Source organism: Acomys minous, assembly GCF_964271855.1.
Source record: "Acomys minous genome assembly, chromosome: 11".
NCBI lineage: Eukaryota > Metazoa > Chordata > Mammalia > Rodentia > Muridae > Acomys > Acomys minous.
The window spans coordinates 85934087-85960622 of record NC_140492.1 but is presented as its reverse complement, the minus strand read 5'-3'; the positions used below and the strand labels follow the sequence as shown (position 1 = coordinate 85960622).

The following is a 26536-nucleotide window of genomic DNA, read 5'->3' as shown; positions in this document are numbered from 1 at the left end:
CATCAGACTTCCTCTTGCAGTAATGGGAACCAACAACTGAACAATGTGCAGAGAGTGAGGCACCTTGGAAGAGTCAGTCCTACATGGGATATCTTGATCAAACCCCTCCCTACACACTTCAGGAAGCAATGTGGTAGAGGAGGAAGAAAGACTGTAAGAGGCAGAGGTGATGGATGACTCCAAGGAAATAGTGTCTTCCAGATACAACAGGCTGATGTACACAGGAACTCAGAGACAGTGGCGGCATGCACAGGACGTGCAAAAGTTTAAGCCAGGTGGGGTCCCAGTGCTGAGAAAGAGTAGGTGGACATGGGGATCCATCCCTAACAAAGCAGCCATCTCCAACTGACACTGGCTTGCAAAGGAAAAATTAGTTTTCTCCAAAAGAGTCTTACTGGGTACCCTGACTACACTTAAGGGTAGGCCCCATGCCAAGTAATCGATGACCAGCACAAAACAAATTCACTGCTATTTTTTGTAAACTTTCTGCCTCATAATGTTTCGGCCTTTTTTTGTCTTACTGATCTTTTGCTTGGTTATTATGGTTTCTGATTGTGTGTGTGTGTGTTTAATGGGTTTTGGTGATAGTGGTGGTGGTGGTGGTGGTGGTGTGTGACTTTTCTTGTTTTAATTCTGGTTTGCTTGGGGGTTTTGTTATACTGTATTGTTTTCTAAAGAAGAAGGGGGCACTGAGTTGGGAAGGTGGAGTACTGGAGAGAATCCAGGAGTCAGGAGAGAGAACACCCTGGTTACAATATAAAGTATGAAATTTTTTCTTAAAAAAGAGTATTGATTAATGTGTTAGTTCCTCATTTTTCATGTAACCCAGAGGTTCCCACATTTGATTAAAAATCAATACCAGCTGTTGCAGTTTTGGAGTTAAATTCCCAGATCCTATTCTAAAAGTCAATGAATTTTTAAAGATTAGAATAAAGAATCTTTATTTTTAAAGATCTCTTCACGTAGTCTGAATGTATTTAGGTCTGAAAGCTACTGTTAGAAACAGCATCACTTCAGCCATTCCCCACCCCCTCTAAAATTCAGTTAGCTTCATATAAAATTCATTAAAACTTAAAATAATTAAGGTTATATTATTACAGAAACTGAGTGGGGAAAGTAAATTTTTATTTTGATATATTTACTGGATAAAAATGAATTGTGAACAAAATTTTTTCAACTTCTTAATACTTAACACTATTGCAATAGTCGAACTACTAAAATTTAGATAATTTAACATGCAAATGTAGTTTAAAGTGCATTATGAAAGGAAGTAAGAATTTTGGAAATTACATAAGCAGATGGTGTAACAAGGCTGGGTAAGTGTGCTGCTTTACAGAACTGGGAAAATAATGCCATATGAACAGAGAAGGAATGTTTCGTTTGAATAAAGACTTTGGAGCTTTTAAGGTCATTTGAGAAAGATAGTTGTTAGATTCCATGCTCTGTGTAATGAACTCATTATTAGAAAATATACAAAATGTGCCCCATAGGCAGACAAATCCATGGCCACAACAAATAAGAGTATTTTCATTGTCACAGACTGCTCCCTGCAGAACACTTCACAAGATCCACCTTACCTAGAGTATCCACTTCTGTAACGGACTTGGTTTCTAGATGAAGGTCAATGTCTTTTGGAATGGTGAGTGGCTTATTTTCAATGTGACCATTGTATTTTCTGCAAAAATTAGACAAGTGACAAACACACACACAAACTAAATTAGTTACCCACGCACTTATGTCATAGTAAATACAAAAGAGGTTTTAAAGTTTCATTCTAATGTCACCCTAGAGGAGGTCAGTTATGCAAAACAGTTTTCCAAAGGAGATTACAAAAATGCTGAGGTAAATTATGTGACAGTGCAGATACCCAGAGGAAGACCTGCCTAAACTAGCAAGAGCAACAAAATTTTGCTTGCTAATATAGTGTTTCCCACCCATTTTTCCTACTATCTTTTGAAAATTTAAAAGCCACCTTTTGTAGGTACAAAATTTAAAAAAAAAGAAAAATAATTCTCTTTAAATGTGTATACACACACACACACACACACACACACACACACACACCTGTAGTGCAGGGCAGAGGTGAATGGATATATTAAAAGTAGTGTTTGTAGGCGCCTCAGAAACATGAAAGGCAGCCATGGAGGAGCCTACAAAGGCTAACAGGTGGGGAAAACCAGCAAAGTTCTTTCACAGTACTTGTGCCACTCCCAAACAATTAAATGGATATACAAAGTAACGAGCCCAGTTTTAGTAACATTATTTTCACCATTGTATTTACTCTTAATAAATAAAAATGGGGGCACTCTGGTGCCAGTATTTCATGTGGGGGAAGCAAGCCTGCACTGTTGCTGTGAGTAAGCAGAGCGCAGCAGCACCAGTGCATGTCTCTGTAATCATGACTCAGGAGAAATTCCTGTAAGGGCAACCTGGGCATGCGGCTCCACTGGAGACGGCCTGCCTGGCTTGCCTGTGATCCTGGGCTTGCTCTACGGTGGTGACACATGGCTGCTAACGGGAACTGGAGGCAGGAGGGTCAGAAGTTACCCGTTACCAGCTTGGGCTGCAGGAGAACATGGTTTAAAAAAAAACAAAAAAGACAAAATGATAGATTATCAGGCATGCAAAATAGAATCCAGGTAGTTTCAAAATGAATAATATACGTATAACTGAATCTCACAACTGTTTAACGTGGTAAGAATGACCATCAGCAGAGTTAGTGGTTGAAAACAAAAAAGCAACTAAAAACAAACCTGGATTGAAATACTGGTCCTTCAGTATATAAAATTCGGAAATTTGACATTTAAAAAAATTTTTTTTTATGATTTTGTATGTATGGGTGTTTCTGGCAGAATCTGTGTGCCACATGCATCCGGTGTTCGCAGAGACCAGAAGAGGGCATCATAGCCAACAGAACTGGAGCTACACAGCTTGTGAGCTGCAGAGTGGGTGCCAGGGATTGAACCCTGGACCTCTGGAGCAACAGCCACTGCTCTCAGCCACTGTGCCATCACTCCAGCCACTCATTCACTTTTCATCAACAGCTTTTTGGTGAAATGTAAATTAAATTATTTAGGGAGGCTGCCTATACTAAGTTGCAGCTGTACATAAAATATTTTGGAAACTGTAACACTGGTTAAGAATACTGTATAAAAAAACTACTGAAAATTAAAAGCGGAAGGGCTCCTGACTAATAAGCCGATAAACGTCAAGGTATACTGTACCAAGTGTACTAAGGATAGCCTCAGCTGACTTCCAGCTGAGGGAGCAGAAGGTAACATGGAGGGACATCAACACGGACTTGCCCTGAGAAGTAAGAGCAGGTAGAAGAGCCCTACGTGACGATGCCCTGTCTTTCCAGTTCATAGACGTGACTGACTCGGTGAGGCTTGTTAGCAGAGTTCAAGCATTAAACACATAAAATCTAAAGAGCTGGGGCAAGGGCTAAAGCTCAGTAGCACGTGAGGAAAAGCAATACACTGACTGAATGAAACCTATGTCTAGTAAAACGTAGCTCCACACCCCCAGAGTCCAAAAAGACATCTCAGAAAGACCTGTAGATATCACTGTAGCTCTTCTCTTAACCCACGCAAACACCTATAAAATGGTTTTCCTAACTTAAATCAGAATAAAGCTTTCTGAGTAAAACAGCAATTGTCTTGAGCTTACACACTGTTTTCACTGAGACTTACATGGATCCTAATGACAAATATATTAACTACTCAAGAATAAAGTTAATCTTTGAATAAAGCAATTATTATTTTGTGCTTATATTCTAATTTCTATTTTACTGGAATTTGCATGGGTTCTGATCTGCAATTTATCAACTACTTACAACATAATTAATAAGCATTCAAAGCCTAAAATATATCTGCATAAATTATGTTAACTATATTGTAAGTTAGAAGCTCATCGACATAACTCACCTGTCTCTTTTACTTTTTCCTTTCTGCTGCTTCCCTGCAAGGATTCTTAATTCTTCTTCTGAAGGATGTTGATACCACCTCAAACTAAGGGAGGGAAAAAAAAAAGCCCTTATAAATAAATCACTTAAAATGACCTAGTTATTCATTTATTCTACAGATACTGGTACTGGGTTTCCAATTTGTGAAGACACTGCAGGGAAATAATCAGGTGACAACTGTAATGCAAAAGGCTTAGGTTCATACCCAGCCAGCATTTGGTAAGCACGGCCCTGCTGTGCTGTACCTATTTCTAGCATCCTACAGTTTCCTAAGCAAAAATGACACCAACTCTGCAGGCCATTGGGCACATTAATTCTCCACCTATCCGTCATTTGAACAAAGTGATAGTTATCTTTAAAAGAATGCTCACGGGATTCTCTCTCACACTTACACATCATCGTTTCATCTCTCCTTTCTACCACATAAAATATCCACGTCATTTATTCTTCCCAAACACCAACCATTTCACTGTGAATTTTCTCTTCTGCTGAGGTCTCACTATTCACCAGGCACCCCTTAGTGTATGCATGTTACCATCACGTCTGTGCTTTAAACTGTCCCCACTCTACTGCAAACACTTTCTTCAGACTTGTGCTCTACTTTCTTCTCTGTAGCCATGACCTTTCTGCCTCCCTTCCCTTGGACATCCTTCTCATCCACTCACGCTGAGCCCACTCTCAGTTCTTTTTCCATATAGAGATCTTGTCTTAGTACAGTAGCCCATTTAAACCCTTCCCTAGGCTACGCACGGCAGTGCACTGAGCAGGCTATGCAAGGACTCCCATCAAGAGCCTTACCACTGTACTCTGACAAAGGATGCATACACACCTTGTATTGCTATACTATTTTTTTTTAAGCCACAAACCTCTAGACTATGAAATGTCTAAACTTAAAGAAATAATTACAACTAGCTTGCTGTTTTAAAAAAATGCTACAGAATTGACAATCTGAGTAACACAAAGTTGACAAAAAACTTTGAGATGACATTGGGTGTGTGTTCATTTTTAAGTTTACATAATTTAGAAAGATACTGAAACATTTATGGCTAAGTAATACAATGTTGGGGTGAGGGTAGATGAAGCCAAAAAGAGATACAACAGTCTGGGCACTAGCTACTGCCATGGCTACACAGAAATTTATGGTATTAGACTGTACCTGAACATTTCCAGTAAGACAGGTTACAAGGCCTGTCTAGTAGCCTTGCTTGATGAGCCCAGAGCTCAATTCTCCTGACTCCTTTTCTATCATTTTCTCCTTCAAAAGGATACTCTACCTTGACTAAATGACATTTGATTTGTCACAAATTCTTTTATCTTTTGTTGCTTTTGCATATATTCTTCTCTCATAGGCTATGAACACCTATGCTGCAGCTTATTTCTTGTTTCACAAGGCAGTATTCCAGACATATAATATAAAATGCATCATCTGTTCTTTGCTCATTCTGGATGATGCTTCAACAGCCCAATCTGACAGGTGGCTGGTTATGTTAATGAGGCAACACTAGTAGACTCTGGTCACCTTTGGAAACCCATGATTAAAGGGTTGGAACTTTCCATCACTTAACCTCCAGTTATGGGAGGGAGATTAGAGTTTAAGTTCAACTGTTTAAATCAATGATATAAAATTTATTACATAAACCTCGACTTTTGGATGGACCTCCCTAAAAACTCTGGATGTCAAAGCTTGCTGTAATCTGGTTGGTTAACAAATGGATGGGCCCAGAAGGGAAAACTTTCAAAGTGTCCTTGTGTTGGCAGCAGAGGGCTGGCCACAAAGGTCAATGTATGTTTACACAGCATGGCATTGCTATGGATAATATGGATATCCAGCATGGCTAATGCTAGATATCCAGGGGCCTCACGGGAATCCTCAAGTGAACAGTGGTATCATCTGTGTATGACTATTGTTGGCAAAACACAGTTTTCACATTGGTTTTGTGTAAATGTAGTCTTGAGGACAGGCTTTTGGCAATGTGTCTGTCCACAGGTGTCTGTACCAGTCTGCATGTGTGACTATTCCCTCTTGTGTGTGGCTTGTGAGTACCTTGTGGCTTTTGCCTGCAGTGAATAAACTGTCTTGTCTGCCTGTGACTATTCACATCTTCTTAAGCTTCCAGGCGTCCTATGACCCGCCTTCTTTCCCGGCATGAGACTCACAGCTCAGCTCTGCCCAAGAACACCAGGCGGGAGTTTTATTTTCCTGTCTGTCTCCTGCAAACCAGTCTTGCTCCACACAAAGGCAGGAAACTAAAACTACATTGGTCCCTCTGGTGAGCAGCGCTGGGACTAGACGTCTACATTTTGAGCATAGTGTATGTTACATATTTCCTTGCATTTCAACCCATCTCCTAAATGACTGCAGGTTACTGCTTTGGACGAGAGTATTAAGGTGGCAGGAAAGGTCCTTTACCTTCCAGCCACAGAAGTGAAATCTATGTCAGGCAGAGACAAACTGTTAAGAAGAGGGCAAGTATACTGACTCTTTTAAGGTAACACTCGTAGAGGAGGCTTATAAGTTCTGGTTCTTAATTAGCAAGTAATTTCAGGCTCCAAGCCAGTACAAAATCATGCAAAGCCAATCCCTATGAGTTAGCTATATAAAAACTGGATACCTGACCTATAGCAAGAACAGCAGACAGTCAGGCCAACTCTCAGTACTAAGGACAATGAAAGGGACTTCCATCAAACCTCAAGAGAGCTCTACGTTCAGAATAATAACCTTTCAAAACTGAATACCCCAGAAAGTGATTTCCTCCAAATAAAAGTGTTTTAAGACTTAAAAAAAAAAAGAACACCGACTCTTTTAATGAGATAATAGATCTTTCCTTCTCAGAATTCCCACCCTCTGTACAGCTGTTCACAGAGCACCTGACCTCTTTTCTCAAATGCTCAGAAAATTGTAATTTTCCCTTTTCTTTTTTCTTTCTCTTTTAAAAACATGACGTACCTGATGCATTGGGTTTCCTTGTTCATCTACCCGCCCCCTCGCCCTTGGGAGTGGCTTTCTGCTCTGACTCTCAATGCCTGACTTTAAGAGGCACTTTCTTTTCTCCATCTTGCTTTTCCAGGCAACTGCCAACATTTACAGGTTGCCTACCCTTAAGTTTTTCTTTTTAAGACTCAATAAAATTTCCCTAAAGATTTCTCCTTAGTCTGTTCTTAAACTCCTTTATTAATGTAACAAAGAACCCAAGAGGGGCCTGCATGTAAGGATTTTTTTCTAGTGGTCCTCAAAATTTCCTCAAACTATTCCAACTCCACATGCAAAGGACACAGAAACTGTGTGCCTTTCCCCAGATCTTATCATATATGCATCTTTTATAAAATTATAAGTACAGAAGTTTCTTGAAGTATATGAATCACTCTATGTGAATTACTGAGTTGCAGGATAGCCAGCTGCCAGTCAGATGAAAACAGTGTAAACCTCTAATTCTCCTAAAGTTGACCATTTACAATTTTTTTTTTATATATACTGCAAAGCTAGTATAGCTACTGGCATATAGTGAGTGTGCCAAAAAGATCTCTGAACCAAAATAATTCAGCTTTCTTCCTAGTATACTGGATATACATACATACATACATACATTCATGCATACATATTTATATGTGCATCTACATACACACACATACACACACACACACACACACACACACACACACACACACACACACACACACCACAAAGTCTCTAGTTACAATTACGAAGTGAGGAGGAACTTCCTGCCATTTCTATTCAAGGCCAGAACTTTAACTTACAGTTGACTCGTTATTTGCGGTAGTTATGTTCTATGAGTCGCCGCGAAACACTGAACCATTGTGCCTAGGGGAAATACAGGGTCAGGTTCCTGAGAGTCTCTGGTTGGTCACAACATCCTTCATTAAATGATCAAGACATAATACCCATGTTATATGTGTTTCTGTTTTTAAATGCTTTATATAAGATTGCTGATTTGTTAACATTGAATTCACAGCAAGTCACACTACCTCATGACTGAATATAGCCTTTTTAATTTCTACAATCATATGTATGGCATTTCCCCATGTTCTGTGAATCATTCCAATATAATTTGCAAGAGATAAATCCCTGCTTTTGTTTGCTTACAAATATTAGATAATGACTTCACCTTATGTTTAGAGGCCGTTTATTTTATATCTAATTTTATTTGGTCTTTTGCGATAGGATCTCTCTATCCATTCTGGCTGTCCTAGAACTTAATATGTGGATTAGGCTGGTCTCAGACTCATAGAGATAAACCTGTCTCTGCTTCCTGAATGCTGGGATTAAAGGCATGCATCACTGTGCCTGGTCTGGAGGTCATTTTAAAATGCAAAACTAACAATAAAAAGTCAAAGTGAAATAAAAATAGCCTTAACTAGACAAAAAGGATGTCTACCTGTGAAAGCTAAAACAATCAAGCAGAATTTCCTTGTCAGGCCCCAACTGGGAACATATGAGTCGGTCCATCCACGCAAACATTTTACTATTTGCAGAAGTCCATGGCTGTCTAGTAAAGCTCTACTCACGTATTGACTCTGGTGTTACAAATATTTTATAAGTAGAAAAATCTCAAATGTAGAATCCACAAATAATGTTGAATACATGGCATTCAGAAAAACACCTAAGCAATAATGCATTTAAAGGACTACATTGAGTTGTTTGCCTCTAAGAAATAATACAAAATGAGCAAAAATTACAGTACTGATGAAATATCTTCAAAGAACTGTTTCAAGATGGCCACAGCTTCTTCATGTGGGGTGTGGGTGTACACGTGTGTATATCCTCTCACACACACATGGACTAGAGGAGAACGGTGCGTCAGCTGTCTCCTCTATCACTCTTCTGCCTTCCTCCTTTGAGGCCAGAGTCTCTCCTGGAACGTAGATGGAGCTCCCAAATTGTGTGGTTATTTCTTTGTTTGTTTGTTTTCTGCCAGGCAGATCCTCCTATCTCTGTTGAGTACAGTGCTCGGGTGACAGGCACATAGAGAATCCACATTAGGTTTGTTCCATGAGGGCTTAGGATGCAAATTCAGGTCCTCGTTGCATTGGCTGCACGGCAGTGTTTCAGTCATGAGCCATCTCTCTAGCCCCTAACTTATTTTTGTAAGTTATTTTTATTTTTTATTAAATATTTTATGTATACATTTATATTATTACATATATATAAAATAAACTACCTACAGCAAGAAGAAACCACAAAATCAGGAATTATATAAATGTTATATCCATAGTTTTGGCTATTTGTATTTGACAGCCTTGAAGAAAACATCTTTCCTATCTTGGTGCCCCTAAAATTCTGAATGTAAATCAATATCTATCATATCTCATCATTATCAACTTAAAACATCTATCTACATCTAAAACATTTTAACTCCTACAACAAAGCATAATTGTAAAACTAAACTATTTGGTCTTCAACCCCTTAAGAGATTTGAGAAGGAATAAAATTAGTTACCTGAGTATATAGGGAGTGCAGGTCAGCAGCTTCCCAAATGAGAAGATGACAGAGACAGTTTACTGCCTGAACAGTCACCCAAAATTCTCTAAAACATTGGAGCATCATCTTCAGCTGTCTGGCCTAATATATCTGACAGACATACTTGTGAGGCAGGAACTATTGAGGACTTGCTTACCCTGTCTTGGCAGTTTGGCCGTCGACTCTGCCTGCATCCAAGCTTGCCCATTTTTAGGCAGTATTCTGTCTGTGGCAGAAATGAGGACATTTTGCCTGGTGGCTGGATTGCCACATTTGAAGCCATCTCCATAAGGAGGTTCTTTGATGCTCATCATCCTCTTTCAGGTAGGCTGAGTGTTGCCAGGAGTTAACCTGTCTCATTGTAAAGCTATCTTTGAAATAATAAAAACATCTTTAAATGCCATATTCTATATGTCTCTGAGGTTTTCGAAGACCTTATCTAATTATTTTACCTCATCTTTCTATAGAATCATATCTATCTATTATACCTAGGATGTATATTATTGTGATAAAAATAGGCTAGCAATTAATATAACCGTGTTCGATCAACTAACGATTAACTTATATAACCTACTTATCCTAAACATCCTGCAATAGCACGTTCAAAGTACTGGACGTAAACCTTGTATTATAATTGAGTTGTGTGGGTACATTCTGCATATTAGAGTAGAAATATATATAATGTATATGAAGAATAACCTTAAATTTGAATTCTATATCAATGTATTTAAAAATCAAACTTATTTTACATCTACATACAAACTTTTATTTTTCACATACAAACTTCTAATATCAGTAAATTAAAAATAACCTTGTGAGTAACAATTAAGGCATTAAGTTGGGGAGTAGATTCACTAATCTACTTTTTGTTTATCATCCCTATATATTTCTATATTCCCCCTTCTTTCTTTTCAACCCAGATCTCCAAACCTAAGAATGAAGGATAAAGGAATGGAGAGACACATCCCTGGGTAAGTTGTTTTATAACAACTTCCTTGTGAGGCCACAACTGGGAATATATGCGGGGATCCACACAGACATTTTACTTTTGTACTACTCCATGGCTGACCAGTAAAGCTCTACCCACGTTTTAACAAATGAATGGTGAAAATTATGTGTTTTCACTTATTAGATATGTGAAAACCACAAAAAAACAAAAAAAAACTCCCCTGGAACAATCTTTAAGCAGCATCTTGATGGGTAAGAAATGGAGAGGACGACACTTTCTACGAGAAACAGCATGGCCAAAAGCACAAAAGCCTGAAGAAACACATAACACGGAAGTAACTAAAGCGCCACTGTGCGGACTTGAACAAAGAACACAAGTGGCAAAGTCAAGAGTAAGAAAGGGCCTGAGCACGCCAAGCCGTACAGGTGATAGAATGGAGAATAAGCTGTGTGCTAAAATAACAGTCTCAATTTACATTTTAAGATGTATTTTGCTGCTCTGTAAATCAGTGGGAGGCCAAAACAAAACAAAACACAGGAAGATATATTCTGGACAGCAAATCAACAGGGTAACTTCGGATGGATGCTCACCTGATTTCCTTTAATAACAGTTAGTACTTTGCACCATTTGATCTGATATCACGTGGATCCCACTTTCTTTACTTTTTCTCAGGAAAATGACTGTATGTGCAGGGTGTCCTTTCCTAACATGGCTATAGGAAATGCACTTTGAGGAAAACTGCTCACTATGTTAAACAAAAAGCATAGTATAAGTCTGTACATATATGATGATATACTCAACAGAGGAAATTAAGTCGAAAAGATTAGGAGGAAGTACGGCAAAGCTTACATTATGATTAGGTCATGGGCATTCCATTCATCTACTACCTTTTTATATATTTCTATCAACTTGTCACCTGTATGTTTCACATTGTAGGTATAAGCTACTTTTGAAGTGGGGAAAAAAAGGGTTTTCATTAACAGCAAACCTCTTACATTTAAATGTATTATTTTCAATGTATTTGCTAGCAGGTAATTTGGTTGGCTACTCTGTGCTTTTTTCACTTACGTTGAGTTTACATTAGTAGCAATATTTCAGATGAAAAAGTTACCCTGCTGTCGTACTTCACTAAATTACTGCATCAAGCTTATAGTGATCATTCTCATATAGGCCACTTGCATAAAAATATCTGACCACTAGAACAAGTCAACAACACTGAAAAACAAGTAGAAGAAACTAAAGAATTATCCGTCTGAACTTTATCATAAAAAATTTAACTGGCAGTGTCATTTACATCAAATCTCCAGAAATTGTAAACGGAAATCTGAAGATGAACAAGCATACAAAAGCTATAAAGGCTTCACCATAGAACTGTGTAAAATTTTATTTCAGGGTGTCTGTCTCTCATGGGCCACTGCTCTAAACAGAATGTTCCCCAACTCTTCTGCTCCAGGAAACTAATGTGACAGAGCCTGGACACGGGACTTGCAGGCATTAATTAGTTCATGAGCATGAAGCCTTAATAAATGGAATCTGTGCTCCTTTAAAACAGAACGTTGACTTACTCTTTCTGCCGTGTGATACAAAGAGAAGGTAGCAGTGTGCAAACTGGTGAAGACTCTGCAAAAGCAGGCCATGTTAGCATCCTGGTCTCATGAAGCCCAGGCTGCAGAATATGAGGCAGGCTCTGGATTTTCACAAGCCACTCTGTCCACGGTCCTTTGTTAGAGCAGCCCCAACACACAAAGGCAGTAACTAATCACAATTTTGGTTTTTATTCTAAATGCCCAGAATCCTTACAGCAGGGGAGAAATAAGTCTCTGCTATCTGCTGAAAACTGTCAAGGAGTATCATGAACATCGTGGACCTGGAAGTTAGTTAAGGCAAAGACTCAAGCACTCCATAAAGGCAGCAACAGGATTTAAATCTTCCCCTTAGGTATTACATCCCTGAGTCTTGCTGACTTGGGAAACACACAACCAGCAACAGTCAAAAAGAATGCAAACAACTGAATATTAAGTAAGGTGTTATAACACCTTGACTACTCAATGAGAAGAGCACGCATGAGGCTTAAGCTGAGCAATAAAGAAAGTGAAAAGCAAGGTGGCAAAGCAGCCATCCTGAGAGCCAGCATCACCCTGTGTTCATGCAAACCCACTCCTCAAAGGTACAGAGACTGTCATCTATCACTTACTTCTGTAAAAAAAGGGGCCAAGCAAACTTCAAAACACAAGTAACTTTAATTCAATAGAAAGTAGAGGTTTTTGGTTTATTAGTTTGTTTGTCTCAAATTAGTGGCTAGAGAAAGCTGTCTGCTCTCTCTATAGAAAGACAGCAGCTTCTCAGGATGTCTTTCTTGTTGAGGTAGGAGATTGAAAGTCTAAAGGCAGCAGGCTCTTCAAAGTTATTTTGAAAGGTCAGCAGTAGATTTCATGGGCTTCTGGCCTAAGAAATGCTACTTACTACACAGCTTCTTGTTAAAGTAGAAATCCCTTCAACAAAGTCTGGTGATCTTAAAAATGCAAAGCCAACACTTCATATCACAGATGGAGGCCGTGTAACCCATAATCAAATGCTTAGGGCCAGATGGGCTTCAGGGTTTAGGTTCTGGAATATTTGTATACACATGGTATCTTGGGGTTGAGATTCAGATCTAATTATGACACTTGTTTGTTTTAATATACACACAGCCCGGGACACTTTTAAACAGTGTTTTCAATGTAGATACACTTTCACTATTACCTGGGAGACAAGGTTCCCAACTGCCTACTTGCAGATATTACATCAAAAAGTTATACACTTTAGGTCATTTTAGATGGAAATTTTAAATTCTGAATGACATGTATTTTCTTATTAATGATTATAAAAATGAAATAGAAAACACAGTAAGTTTAATTCCAACTGATACAGTAAGGAATAGAGTGGGCAATAAGATAGTAGTTAAGCTCTACTTTATAGTTAGTATGCTTCTGTAATCAAAGTCAGTGTTAATGAGCTTTCTGATTTAGAATAAAAGATGGCTAGGCACTAAGAACACAGTAAGTGAAGAGAAATTATACACTAGCACCTATGTGTGCACATGTATGTGAGTATATACTACACATACACAATCTTCTAGAAGCCAAAGCACTGCAAGCAAAAAGGAGAGAGAAGACACTCCTAAATTCCTCAACTGCCAACAGAAAGCACAGTCCCACTTCTGGGTGGAGAGCACAATTACCGCCCTGTTCACATATGACAGTTCCAGGACAAGAAGTCGAGTATCTGAGAAGCCATCAATCAAGCAAATAGAGGAGTTTGCCTTATTCAGTGGCATGTACCAAAGACCCTTAGTGGGTATTTGAAACTGCAGACAATATCAAACTTTATACATGCTGGTTTTTCTTATGCATATATACTTATTGATGCAGCTTAATTTATAAATTAGGTACAGTAGGAAGGAAAGGAGTAACAAATAGAAAAATTATAGCAAGATACTGTAATAAAAGCTGTGACTACTGTCTCTCTTAAGTTCACTGTACTATACTGACCTTCTCGTGGTGCAGCAAGGCCATGCAGTGCCAGCGTGATCAGGTGATGTGAGGGTAAGTGATGTATGTCACCTGATCTGTGAGGTAAAGACTACTTGAATACCACAACGTAATCGTCAGCCCTTGACTACCAGGCAGAGTGCACGCAGTGTGGTCAGGAACAGGAGCCTGCTTGTGCTGTGTAAACAGCACATTGGTGTGTGTACAAGCATGGCCCTGCACACAGGATCTGAAACAGAATCCATGAAGCTGGTGCTAAGGGACAGTGCTGTCAGGAACAGAGAGCAGCCTAACTGTGCTGCTCAGAATGCTGCACCACTTAAAAGATAATCTGCTCACTTCTGAAGTGTCTCCATTTCATGTTTCAGACTGTGATGGAATGTAGAGGAAAGTAAAACCTCAGGTTCAGGGGTCTGCACAGCCTACCACCCGGCCTTAGGTCTCCAGCTTGCCACAGACGTGCCCCCACCCTTCTCCTCTAGGCCCTCTGTCCTCCTGGCTCCATGAGCCCCAGGTCTGATCTCCACCTTCATTTCTCTCAGCGCTCCCTCTCCTACCTTGTCCCCTGCCTTCAAACACTTCCCCTTTCTATTCTGTTTCCCCTCCTGAGTGAGAATTAAGCATCCTCCCTTGGGTTCTCCTTGTTGCTAATATTTTTTGGGTCTGTGAAACCAGACACACTAAATCTGTTAGAAGAGAAAGTGAAGAAGAGCCTTGAACTCATTGGCCCAGGAGACAACTTCCTGAACTAACAGCACAGGCTCTAAGATCAACAATTAATAAATTGGACCTCTTGAAACTGAGAAGCTTCTCTGAGGAAAAGGACAACATCAACAGAACGAAATGGCAGTCTATAGACTGGGGAAAGATCTTCACCAACACTATATCTGACAAACAGCTAATACCCAAAATATATAAAAAGCTCAAGAAATTAAACACCAATACACCAAATAAACCAAATTGAAAACGGGGTACAGAGCTAAACAGAGAATTTGCAACAGAGGACTTAAGCACTTAAAGAAATACTCAATGTCCTTTAGTCATCAGAGAAAGGCAAATCAAAATGACTCTGAGATTCCACCTTACACTCATCAGAATGGCTAAGATCCAAAACTCAAGCGACAGCAGTTGCTGGCGAGGATGTGGAGAAAGGGGAACACTCCTTCACTGCTGGTAGGAGTGCAAACTTGTACAATCACTTTGGAAATCAGCCTGGCATTTTCTCCAAAATTTGGGAATAGCTATGAGCCAGCTATGCCACTCCTGGGCATATACCAGAAAGATGCTCCACCATACAAAAAAGACATTTGCTCAACTATGTTCATAGCAGTTTTATTTATAATAGCCCAAATCTGGAAATAACCTATATGTCCTTCAACCAAAGAATGGATGAAGAAACTGTGGTAGATTTACACAATGGAGTACTACCCAGCAATTAAAAACAAGGAAATCATGCAATTTGCAGGCAAAAGGATGGAATTAGAAAAGATCATCCTGAGTGAGATAACTCAGACTCAGAAAGACACACATGCTATGTACTCACTTATACGTGGATTTTAGCCATATATGCAGTACAGGACAAACAAGGCTTAGGCTTCTGGAGAAAGGTCTAGAGCTCTTCCTTTCTCATTGTACGCGCCTGAGTAAATTACTTGCAATGTGTTTCCTATGTATAAGAATAGAATTAATATACCTATTCCAAAGAAGAAATAGGTATTTAGCAATCTTGTTCGGATTTCCAAGGTACAATGGAAACATTTCAGTTTCCCCCTGACCTTCAGCTAGCACTAGTCAAAAGGTCCCAGCTTAGAAAACGAATGAGTCTAAGTCTATTTCTAAGGTTGATGCCTCAGACTGCCTTGATCCACAGTCCACTCTCTTTTCATTTTTCCAAATAGCACAGCATTTAAAGGTAGACGCTAATGTCACAGGGAGAAAAATCCAAGACAACTAGACTCCCTATCTTTCACTACTTAAAACATAACTAAATCCCTTAATTGCCATTCTGTGAAGAGTCTACCTGAGGAACTGCCCGATCCTGCTGATTTCCCATTTGAGCCCACTGCTGAATGGCAGAAGTGAAGCCTACATTAATCTATGTACTTGGGATTTTGGAGGTTACATGTCTCAGTGTATCTCTTTGCCTGCTTTACTTAGAATACACAAATGATGTACTAAATTTTTAAAAAATGTGTCAGTATGCCCTATATAAATACATAGAGAGCAACAGTGGAATTAAACCAGATTAAAGATTCCACAGGTGTTTTTTCTTTTTTGAAACAAACGAAAAACTACTGTTTAAAAATTACAGCAATGTTAGTGAGAACAAGAAAAATAATAAGCTTTCTATATTATAAGGCTTGTTAATTTTTAAAAACTTCTTATTTTATTAGGTATAGTTGCTTCACCCTTGGAGGTACTGACTTCCTTGGCTTTGGTATGATGTCAATAGACTGAATCAGGTGTCATTCTAACCTTTGCACTGCAGACACAGTGGTCAGAGAGGTATAAGGACATTCGTTTACCTGAACCCAAGCCCAAACTTTAAAAAAAATATGATTTATTTATATTATCATGGAATAAAAGTAAGATGATATACACAGAAATTAAAGAAATAAAATAAAAAACTCCACCCAAATTCTTTAGCAAACTGTTGATTAATAGTGTGAAATTTACAAATGTATTTGATCATATGGATGGTCTTACTAAACAGTTCTATTAAACAATCATTCTCAAGTCATCCTAAAACAGCTTCAATTGTTCAAAGGGCTTTAAATGAAAATTACTATTTATGATCAATAGTACAAAAGCCAATGAGAAGGTATCAATTTTAACTCAAGTATGGTTTTATATCACTGAAGATTGAAAAAAAAAGTAACTATCATTAAGTGCTGTAAGTCAATATGCTTACTCTACTGAGCTAGTTAACACTGCAGAAGAGTTGGTATTTGTGACTTCAAAATGTCAGCAGTAAACATTACAAAGGTAGATAACATTAAAACACAAGACAAAACAGTGAGGACATGAAACAACTTCCTGTTTCATTTTAAAGACAGCTTTGTTCAAAATCTTTACACAGTCTTAGGGAGTATCCGTGTAGAAGACCAAACTTTGAATGACAGGATGCAGCTCAGTGAGAGCCCTCAGTTAGCACGCCCAGTACCCAGGGTTCAATTCGCAGAACAACAACAAAAAAGCTTACAGCATATTATTCCAGTACTAACAAGTTTATTTTATATATTTTAAGGTTTTAATGTTTAATTCTAAGTCACTGACTTAGAACTAATGATAATTTTCCCAGTGATATTTTATTCTTTCCTAAGTTATATGATGAAAAATAAGTAAACTAGATTATGGGGGACATATATTAACTGACACAACAAAAAATCCTAGTCACCAATGATACATTTGTACACAGGTTTCTCAAATATACATATCACTCTTTAGTCATTTAACATACATTTTAAAAGTTTATTTCAGTACAAAATCAGCATGCACAGATAAGCAGCATTAAAATTTTTAAGTTCGAATATTTCTCTATATTTGACTATCACAAAGAAAAAAGTAAAAAACATAGCAGACGTGAATAAAATGGAAAACAAATTAGATAACGGAAACTTCATACTGTAAAGGGATAGCCTTCTAAATTAAAGGCTTATTTGTCTTGCTGTATAAGAAATCACACGAGAGCTACCCACTGTGTTCAAAAGGCCCAAACAGAAGAAAATGGTCAGCATCTGATCAGCTGCTGAAGTAGTTATGGTACCAGATTAACCACTGACCTTCTGTAACTGCACAGCAAATGCATACAGCTTGTATTTCTGTGTTCAGATTTTTCTATAGAATTATTACCTAAGTTCTTTTCTTTTGATTTTATTACATTATACAAATTCTATCATGTCAATCTAGGTCTTTTTTGGAAGCAGTGGAGATAAACAGTATTATGTTTACAGTACAACAGATTAAATAATACAATATAACTCCACTCCTTCCTTACTGAATTGGGAAGATTAAAGTTTATCTGCAATAGCTGGGCACAGTGGTGCACGCCTTTAAACCTAGAGCTCAGAGAGGCAGAGGCAGGTGGATTGCTGTGAGTTTGAGGCCAGCCCGGTCTATAAAGCGAGTCTAGGTCAGCCAAGGCTACACAGAGAAACCCTGTCTCGAGAAAAGAAAAGAAAAAAAAAAGAGTCTGCAATAAAACAAAGAACATCTAGTTTTTATACTAACTTTTGAATTACATCACCAAAATCAGGAAAGCTTTTCTAATTCTAACACTTAAGCACTTGGATTTCTGCCTTTTCACCCTCGTGTTGACCAGCTTCTAAAGGTAAGCAGAAGGTACTTCCTGTTCTCAGTGGCCTGAGTGTAGATGGAAGAAGGAAAAGGAAGAACAGACCTGGGAACTGAATTCTCGTCCCTTGCCCCATTGCCTTTGCACTGAATGCATAAACTACCATGTTGAGAGAAAGCGAGATTTCCTCACATTCACTGCTGTGATTTTAGTTTAGAAAGATTTGAACTAGGACTTGGAGAAAGTTCCTCAGCCTTGTAGTGGAGGCTGCAGATGGTACTGGATACTGGGATTGGAGGCATGTGCCACCACACCTCACAACTAGGAGTCCTTTTAATGATATGCTCTTTTAATAGCACAGTAGTATTTGGTTTTCCCAGATATCCAGTATCTAAGGGAGGAGGTGGATGCTTATAACCCTAGTACTTGAGAGGCAAAAAGGTAAAAATAGGAGCTGCAGGTACCTTAAATGCATAGTGAATTCTAGACCAGCCTTGGCTACACAAAACCTTGTTTCAAAACAAACAAAACAGGTGCCCATTATAATCAGCCTATCCCTTCCTTACCTGCCATTACAGAGTAGCCATCGAGCAAGAGAATAGTGAGGTATAATCTTCTGCATGATACTGGCCATCACCATGGTAACAACCAGCTGTATACCTATCACACCCTGTGTGAAAAAAGAAACAAATTAACAATAAGTTATTAATGTTTGGGGACCCTGGTGGAAAACTATCCATGTTGATGACTCTATTTTTTAAGAAAACTGGCTTTAACATTAAAGTGTGTTGTTCTTGTAGCAGTTAGGTATTCAAGAACATCTCCCTGAATACATACTGTACATACAGCTGCCACTTCCACAAATCTCTTCAAATTACCGAAGTATCACATGCATGTGAACACAAGTAAAACAGACTAAACACTCAACATTTATTCCCAAGACATACTCTATAGAAATTAAGGGTATCTGGTCAATTTTGGTGAAAGTTCTATGAAGTTTTGAGAAAATGGTATGTTGGGGGATGGTCTGATGTATTTTGATGCTAATTAATAAAAAGCCATCACACCTGCACAGGGCAAATGAGATAGACATGGCTAAGGTTCCCCAGGGCTTGGGGAGAGAAAGAGAACCTTGGGAAGAAGACAGATCTGAGGAAAAGAGAGGAGAAGGTTGCGCCATCTTGGATTAGGTGGAATAGAAGCTCATGGCCGACGTGGATATAGATTGGGCCCAGATGAAAAACATTAGCAAGTATATGGGATTATGGATGGGAGGTGGCTTGATAGAAATTATTAGAAGCAGATGGCATGGGATTGGGGCAGGTATGTGATACCTGCCCCACTATGGGAAGTAGTTTACACGCTTGATATTTGCCCCAGGTTAACTAAGGCTATTTTATTTTTATTTTTTATTTTTTTTAACTAAGGCTATTTTAAAATATAACAGGTGTCTGGTTATACTGATGTAACAATAATTATAGGCCTGGTCATAAACTATTATTAGGCTATACTGGTAAATCAACAACAAGTGGTGCCCAGTGTGGTAGGCCTAATAATAATGGTAATTTAACTGCAACAATGGTATATTCTTTTTTTTTTTTTTCACTGTGTAAATGTTTTATTCAATGCGGCCAGGGCTCTGTCCTGGCCTGCCTCACAGGTTCTCGATGGGCTGGTGGGGCCAGTATGAGTACTTCTTCTTGTCTAGCTTGGTTTCTGGGAACACTTCATTCAAGTCATCAATGGACATCTGGTCAAAGGGAATTATGTTCTTCATTTTCTCCAGCTGCTTCTCATATTCCTGGATCCTGACCTGGGATCCAGACACGAACCCAGCACAGTTCTTCACATCCTCCTTTTCCTCATTGTTTACCAGGGATGTGTACTTATCCTCAGGCACCGGGATCTTCAGGGCGTTATACTTCTTTTCAAAATCATCTACCAAGCCCGCCTTGGCCACATTGGCCTTGTAGTAAGCCCAGTTGATCGCTGGGGGTATCTCAGACAGATTAGCCAACCTGGTATGGCGGGTCTCACTCCAGGACTTTAGGGAGTTTGCAATTGCCTTTTGGTTTCGGGGTATGATCTCCCCAAAAGCTACCCAGTCAATGGTTTTTAGAGCAAGCTTACGCCCAGCCATCTTGGGATCCTTCACCGACCCCAGCAGAGCGGTGTCTCCGGCGGCAAGAAACGGAAGTGTGTTCGGTATATTCTTTTGTTAGGGTAAAATGTTCTCTAAGTATCTGCTAGGTTCGTCTGGTTTTTAACGTCAGTTAACTCCAGCATTTCTGTTTAGTGCTTGTCTGGATACCGGCTTTATTGGTGAGAGTGGAGTAGTGAAATCTCCCACTATCAGTGAGTGAGAGTCAATACACTAACTTGAGCATCCTTGCATTTGGTCATAGGTGCTAAGAACTTAAATGCTATCTTGGTGGGTTTTGAGTATGTAGTGTCCTTCTCTATATCTTCTGATTGGTTTCAGTTTGAAGTCCATTTATTTTGTCAGATATTAAAAAGGCTACAGCAGCTTCCACTTGCTTCGAAGATCTTTTCTATCCTTCTGTCCCAAGAGAGTGTCTATCCTTGATGTAAGGTGTGGTTCTTGAATGAGGTAGAAGGATCTGTTTTGCATTCATTCTGTCAGTCTGTGTCTTTTCACTGGGGAACTGAAACCACTAATGTTGAGAGATAAGTGAATGGTGATTGTTGATTCCTTCCCCCTCCTGTGTGTGTGTGGGGGGGGGGGGTCTGGGATTATTATTTCTTGTGTTTTGTTGGGTGGGCATAACCTCTTTAGGTTGGAAATTTCCTTCTAGTGCCTTCTGTTAGGCTAGATGTACACACTGCTTAAACTTGTTTCTATTGTGGAATGCCTTATCTTCTCCATCTATTGGGATTGAAAACAAGCCAGGCTGCTGTCAAGACAACTGATGACAAGGCCCTATCACTAAACATGGAGAAATCAAAGTGCTGCCTACGGAGAGCCTTCTACATGTTAGCATGTTTGGAAACAGAAAGCACTCTGTATGCTACCAAAGAAGAAACTAAAGCACCAAGCCAGCTACACACCCTTTGCTCTGCAATGCTGTTCTGCCTACAAGGTATGCTAGTATAGTGGGAACACAAAGCTTCTGGGAGCAACCCACCAACACTTGATTCGATTTAAGGCCCATTCTATGAGATGTCACTGCTTGGGTGACCAAGTATCTGAGACTAGATAGCCCAGAGACCTACGGGAAAACCAAATACTACTGTTGTATTAAAAGAACATAGCATTAAAATAACTCCTAATAGCCGGGTGTGGTGGCACACACCTGGAATCCTAGCACTCTGGGAGGCAAAGGCAGGTGGATCTCTGTGAGTTCGAGGCCAGCCTGGTGTACAAAGGGAGTCCAGGACAGCCAGGGGTACACAGAGAAACCCTGTCTCAGAAAAACACCAAACCAACCAACCAAACAAACAAAAAAAAGACTCCTAATGACATTATGTTATACTCTTCAATCAGTGCCTTGCTCAGCAATCTCTAGAAAGCTTCCTCCTGCAGCAGATGGAAACAAATGCAGAGACCCACAGCCAAACATTACACAGAGAGTGAGAGACCTTGGAACATTATGGGAGATCTCCATAAAATCCCTCCCCTCAGGGTTCAGAAAACCTTGCAGAAAAGGAAATAGAAAGAATGTAAGAGCTGGAAGGGATGGAGGACACCAAGGAAACAGGGCCCTTACATCACCGGATTGACGCTCACATAAACTCACAGAGACTGAAGGAGCATGCACAGGTCTGCACAGGTCTGCACTAGATGGGGTTCTAGAGCTGAAAGAAGTGGTCACATGTCCCATGCTTAACCCAGAAGCACTTTCTAAGAGATAATTTGCAAATGAATATTTAGTTTTCTCTAAGGAACTCTCACTGGGGAAACAAACTACTCTGAAGGGTCGGCTGTATGCACAGCAGTAGATGGCCAATGCGAAATGAACTCAGGGGCAACTCTGGAGGCTCCCTGTCCCATAATGTTGTGTCAGGGCTCCTTTCCTAACTTGTACCTTATTATACAATTATACACATGTGTATATATGTACATCTGCTTTGTATCTTTACCTACATGTCCTTTGTGTATATATTTATTATCACTACAGTTTATTATTATTACTTTTAATGTGATCGCTAAGTAACAAGCTGGTCTCCATGTCGGCATCTGTTTCCTGTGACTTTCCCTGGGCTCTTTTCCTTCTCTCTGTCTCCTCCCATTCCGATGTGTGAGGTTTTGTTTTATCTTATTATACTTTAATATTACCCCTTAGAGGCTTGTTTGTTTTCCAATTAGAGACAGAAAGCGAGCGGATCTGGACAGGAGGGGAAGTGGACGAAGAACTGGGGGAAGTGGAGGGAAGGGACAGAATATATTAATGGGAGAAAAAAGGCTATTTTCAATAAAAAGGAAAAACAATAAATTAAAGGTATGAAATATGGTGAAAGTATTGACTTCAGCCTCTCTAATTCACTTAACAATGAAAACACTGAACTTTAAGACCAGCGGGCTAGGCATGGTGGCACACACCTTTACTCCCAGAACTCAGGAGGCGGAGGCAAAAGGCTACATACTGAGTGCCTGTCTCAAAAGATGTAAAAAGAGTAGCAAATGCAAAGCCAGGGATGGTGGTGAGTGATGAAGGAAGCTGAAGGAGGAAGACTGAGTCAGAAGCCAAGCTGAACTACCCCCTCCCCCATCTCTTAAAAAAAAAAGAGAAGAAGAAGAAGAGGAGGAGGAGGAGAAAAGCAAAGCAAAGCAAAACAAACCAGCTCTCTAGCTCATGGCTGACTGATCAAAGTGAAAGTACAGCAGAGCATTAACTGAAGGGAGTGAGAAGCAGGCTTTGATTTTCTCATCAACTCCTGGTCTCCTAGCTGTGTGACTTCAGCACACCACTTACACACTCTGTCCCCTTGTTTCCTCACCCATAAAACCAGAATTGACTCAACCTCACCGCACTTGCTTCAGAGTAAGAGGTAAGTTATTACCACCATTGGAAGACAGTTTCTCAAAGGAGTTGAGAGGTGGTTCTTAAACGGGTCTATTTTAAAAGGTCCATCAAGCCTGTTTCAGCTCTGCTTTCTTCAGATGTTTCAATGCCTTAAACTCCAGCAACTGGCTTACAGGAAGGGCAGCTGCCCCTTCACTTCACATCCAAGGTTACACTATCGCACTTCACATGGTCCGCTCTTTGTCCTACAGGTTGTAAGTCTCTATACCCTGAATATAATCACCACAAAACTCTGCAACAGTATGCCTGGCCGATTTATTTGCAATTATAGATGTAAAAGGCAAAGAAGTTTTGAGCTAGTAAAGTGCTTTAGACAAAGCAAGGCCACTCAACCTGGCCTTGAAAACATCGATAGCAGCCCTGAGTCGTCAAGGTCAGCTGCACAGCCACTCACAGACACGCTAACAATTCAACACTACAATCATTCTTGTCCTCAATAGCAAAACTGGATTTAGTCACACTTTATAAAAGCAATGTTATAAAATGCTATTGCAGGAGGTGTATATGATAGACGGCGATAAAGTAGAGAAAGGTGTCGCTCCTCTTCCTTCCAATCACAAACTGTCGTGAGATACTGCTAACAGCATTACTGTTAAAGAAGCAAACCATGTTGGGTACAAATAATCCAACAAAAATCAGAGAGACAGACTTAAGGACCCAGATTCCAAAATATTGATGCTGTACCTTTGGTACCTAGAGAAGAAAAGCATTCTAGAGACGATGTTGAAAAATTCAGAAACTGTCTAATATGGAGGCAAAGAGAGAATTAAGGAGACTCACCTTGAGAATGGCAAATGCTAGAGGAAACCTGGTAGGTATACTCTGAGCACTTGAACTGTACAAAATGTTCAATGCAAAAAACATTACTCTCACCTGTTCAATTTACTATGTCCCTTTCCTCTTCAGAAATGAGTTGTATATGATAGACTGTGATAGAAATCCTCATCTCCATGCTGAGATGTGCTAAACACATTATTCCATATAAGGAATCTTTCAGCTTTCTAAGGGAAACCAGTAAGACTTTCCTAGAATGTGTCTCTGTTAGATGACTACATACGGGATACTAAAAGATCAAGTTACTTTTAAAGCAGGAATCTACATACAGAGGCCATTTTTAAATTAGGTGAAAAAATATTTGACCATAGTTACTTTTCACACACATACAGAAAGAAGTGTACTGCCAAAATTGTAATTTCTGGAGAACTGCATCATTAACTTACTATTTTACTAATACTTTAGACAAGTTTTAAGGCATGAGCAATTATAGTATTACCAATTTTTAGTCTCTTACATATACTGAATATTTTCATTATTTTTTTAGAGACTATTTAAATAAGTTTAACTATGGAGTTAGACAAATTTTGCAACATGAAACTGATGCAGTGAAGCTAACAAAGACCATCACAGGTGAATCTCAGGCTTGCCACCATGGAATGTATCCTTAATGGTGTTATTAACTCCTCAAAACAGTGACGTAGCCAAACAGCTTCTATTTGCATTCACTGCCTCTAGGCTCAGGTTCTCTTGACAATTGGAACTGGGAAAATTAGCTTATGAGGTAGTTTAGGGACCCAGGAGGGGTGAAGCCTAGATAACTTGGGGTGACCTTTTCCAAGTCAACATGGGGCTTGGAAAGCAAGGAAACGTTATGTCTTTAGTATCTAGAAGAATTTAGTATCTAGAAGAATGATCATTTCAAGTTTTGTCAGTAATAGTTTCTGAGTAGGTTAAAAAAAATCTTCACAACAAAAATTACATAGTTCTCCAAGAAATAAAATATACCATATATCAATAGTTTCTTTTGCTTGTCAATAGTAGAAACAAAACTTCAATAGTGACATACAAACATGCTGAAATTCTTAATTTCAAACCTGGAAAATTATGTCACCCTGAGTGGAGCTGACTTGTTATGTTTCATTAAAGTAGCTCTCCTGCTGACAAACAAATTGAAAGGAAACATACACTGTTTACTATTAGAAGGCATATTTGCATGTAAACTTGGGACTCACATCACCCCCAAATGGTTTCAATTATCATCTCCTGAGTAAGTTAGGCAACAGAAAGGAAAAACGCTATTACCCATCAACCTTCCCCCCTCTTTTTTTCTCAACTGTTTAAAATGTTTTAGTGACTGATAGCAAGACATACTTAGGCAGATTTCTTAAAACTTGAGAAAATTGTTTTTTAACTCCAAAAGAACAGGAAACTTGTCAACCTAGATTAATACAAAACTTAAGAAACCACACTTTAAGCATTTGAACAAATCTCTAGACAATTAGCAAAGGGGAGCAGAATGTAAATGTCCAAAATCATGTAACTGCCTGGTTGTAGACTTAACTAGAACCCAGGTCCCTAATTTCAAATTTAATGCTTGTTCTAATCAAGTCTATTGAGTTCCCGTGACTACCATGGGTTTAGGAACACGCCATTGCGTGGTGCTTTAGCACACTAGCCTCAGGGATGTCTGTGCTCTTCAACTTCATGAGCACTTAGCACATACCTTAGATGGAGATTGATACTGTACTCAAAAGTGATAAGAAGATAGGAAGTCTATAAGACACAAAAGGGGAGAGAAGTTGAGAACAAAACTATCATAGGTCACTTTGGAAGGTCAAGTATTATTCAAGAGGCAATAGCTTGGTCAATAAAAAATAACTGCTTTATGGGAAAGATGGGAGGCCAAAACCAGATATTGAAAGGTAAGACTATCAAATTTAAAATTTAACCTTAAGGCTATAATACCCATGAAAAATGGTATGCTGAGCAGTTAAGGAACGTTTCTCTGGATACTGAGAAGAGATGAGGTGCCCAGAAGCAGAGATACAACTGGCTCAAATGTGAGCAGCCTAAAGTTCAGGAGGAAGCAGGGCAGCAGCATCTATTACTTTAGGAAAGAGGGCTATGTCTGTGTCTATGTATCTATACTGCCACACAGGTAATTTAGTTATTTCAAACAATAACAAAGCACTATAAACCAAAATATATGACCATGGAACTAAGCATAAATCTAGAAAGGAAAAATATACTGTCTTGCTGGTTATAGTGACACAAGCAAGTGTGAGGCTTGGCATGGCTACAGAAAGTTGTATTTTCCCTGGGCTACACAGAGAAACCTGTTTTAACAGAAAACTCCAAAAACAAAAAAACAAACCTCTCTAATATATAGGTGATATCTTGCTGGCTGTGAACAGAGTCTTAGCACAAAAATCTGTGTTTTTCCTGGTAGTTACACCCCACCACTCAGAGCAGTATGATTTAAGATAGATCACATAATAAGT

General features: G+C 39.2%; 2 protein-coding genes across 7 annotated transcripts in view; both read right to left on the bottom strand.

Moving 5' to 3' along the window:
* Positions 1 to 26536, bottom strand: part of TMEM161B (transmembrane protein 161B) — an 81681-nt gene that overhangs the window by 30964 nt on the left and 24181 nt on the right. For 2 of the 6 annotated variants that reach the window (XM_084800717.1, XM_084800715.1), the window contains exons 2-4: positions 18780 to 18883; positions 3927 to 4010; positions 1578 to 1675 (exon numbers count right to left, since the gene is read on the bottom strand). In XM_084800717.1, coding sequence (XP_084656843.1) covers positions 1578 to 1675; positions 3927 to 4010; positions 18780 to 18883 — 286 coding nt within the window. Of the gene's footprint in view, positions 1 to 1577; positions 1676 to 3926; positions 4011 to 7720; positions 7789 to 18779; positions 18884 to 26536 lie in introns of those variants that run through there. The other 4 variants (XM_084800718.1, XM_084800720.1, XM_084800719.1 and 1 more) reach the window with 4 other exon arrangements.
* On the bottom strand, positions 19800 to 20428 carry LOC311608476 (ATP synthase subunit d, mitochondrial-like). Its single transcript, XM_084801013.1, has one exon. The coding sequence runs from the start codon at positions 20351 to 20353 to the stop codon at positions 19868 to 19870; it is 486 nt and encodes a 161-aa protein (XP_084657139.1). The 5' UTR covers positions 20354 to 20428; the 3' UTR covers positions 19800 to 19867.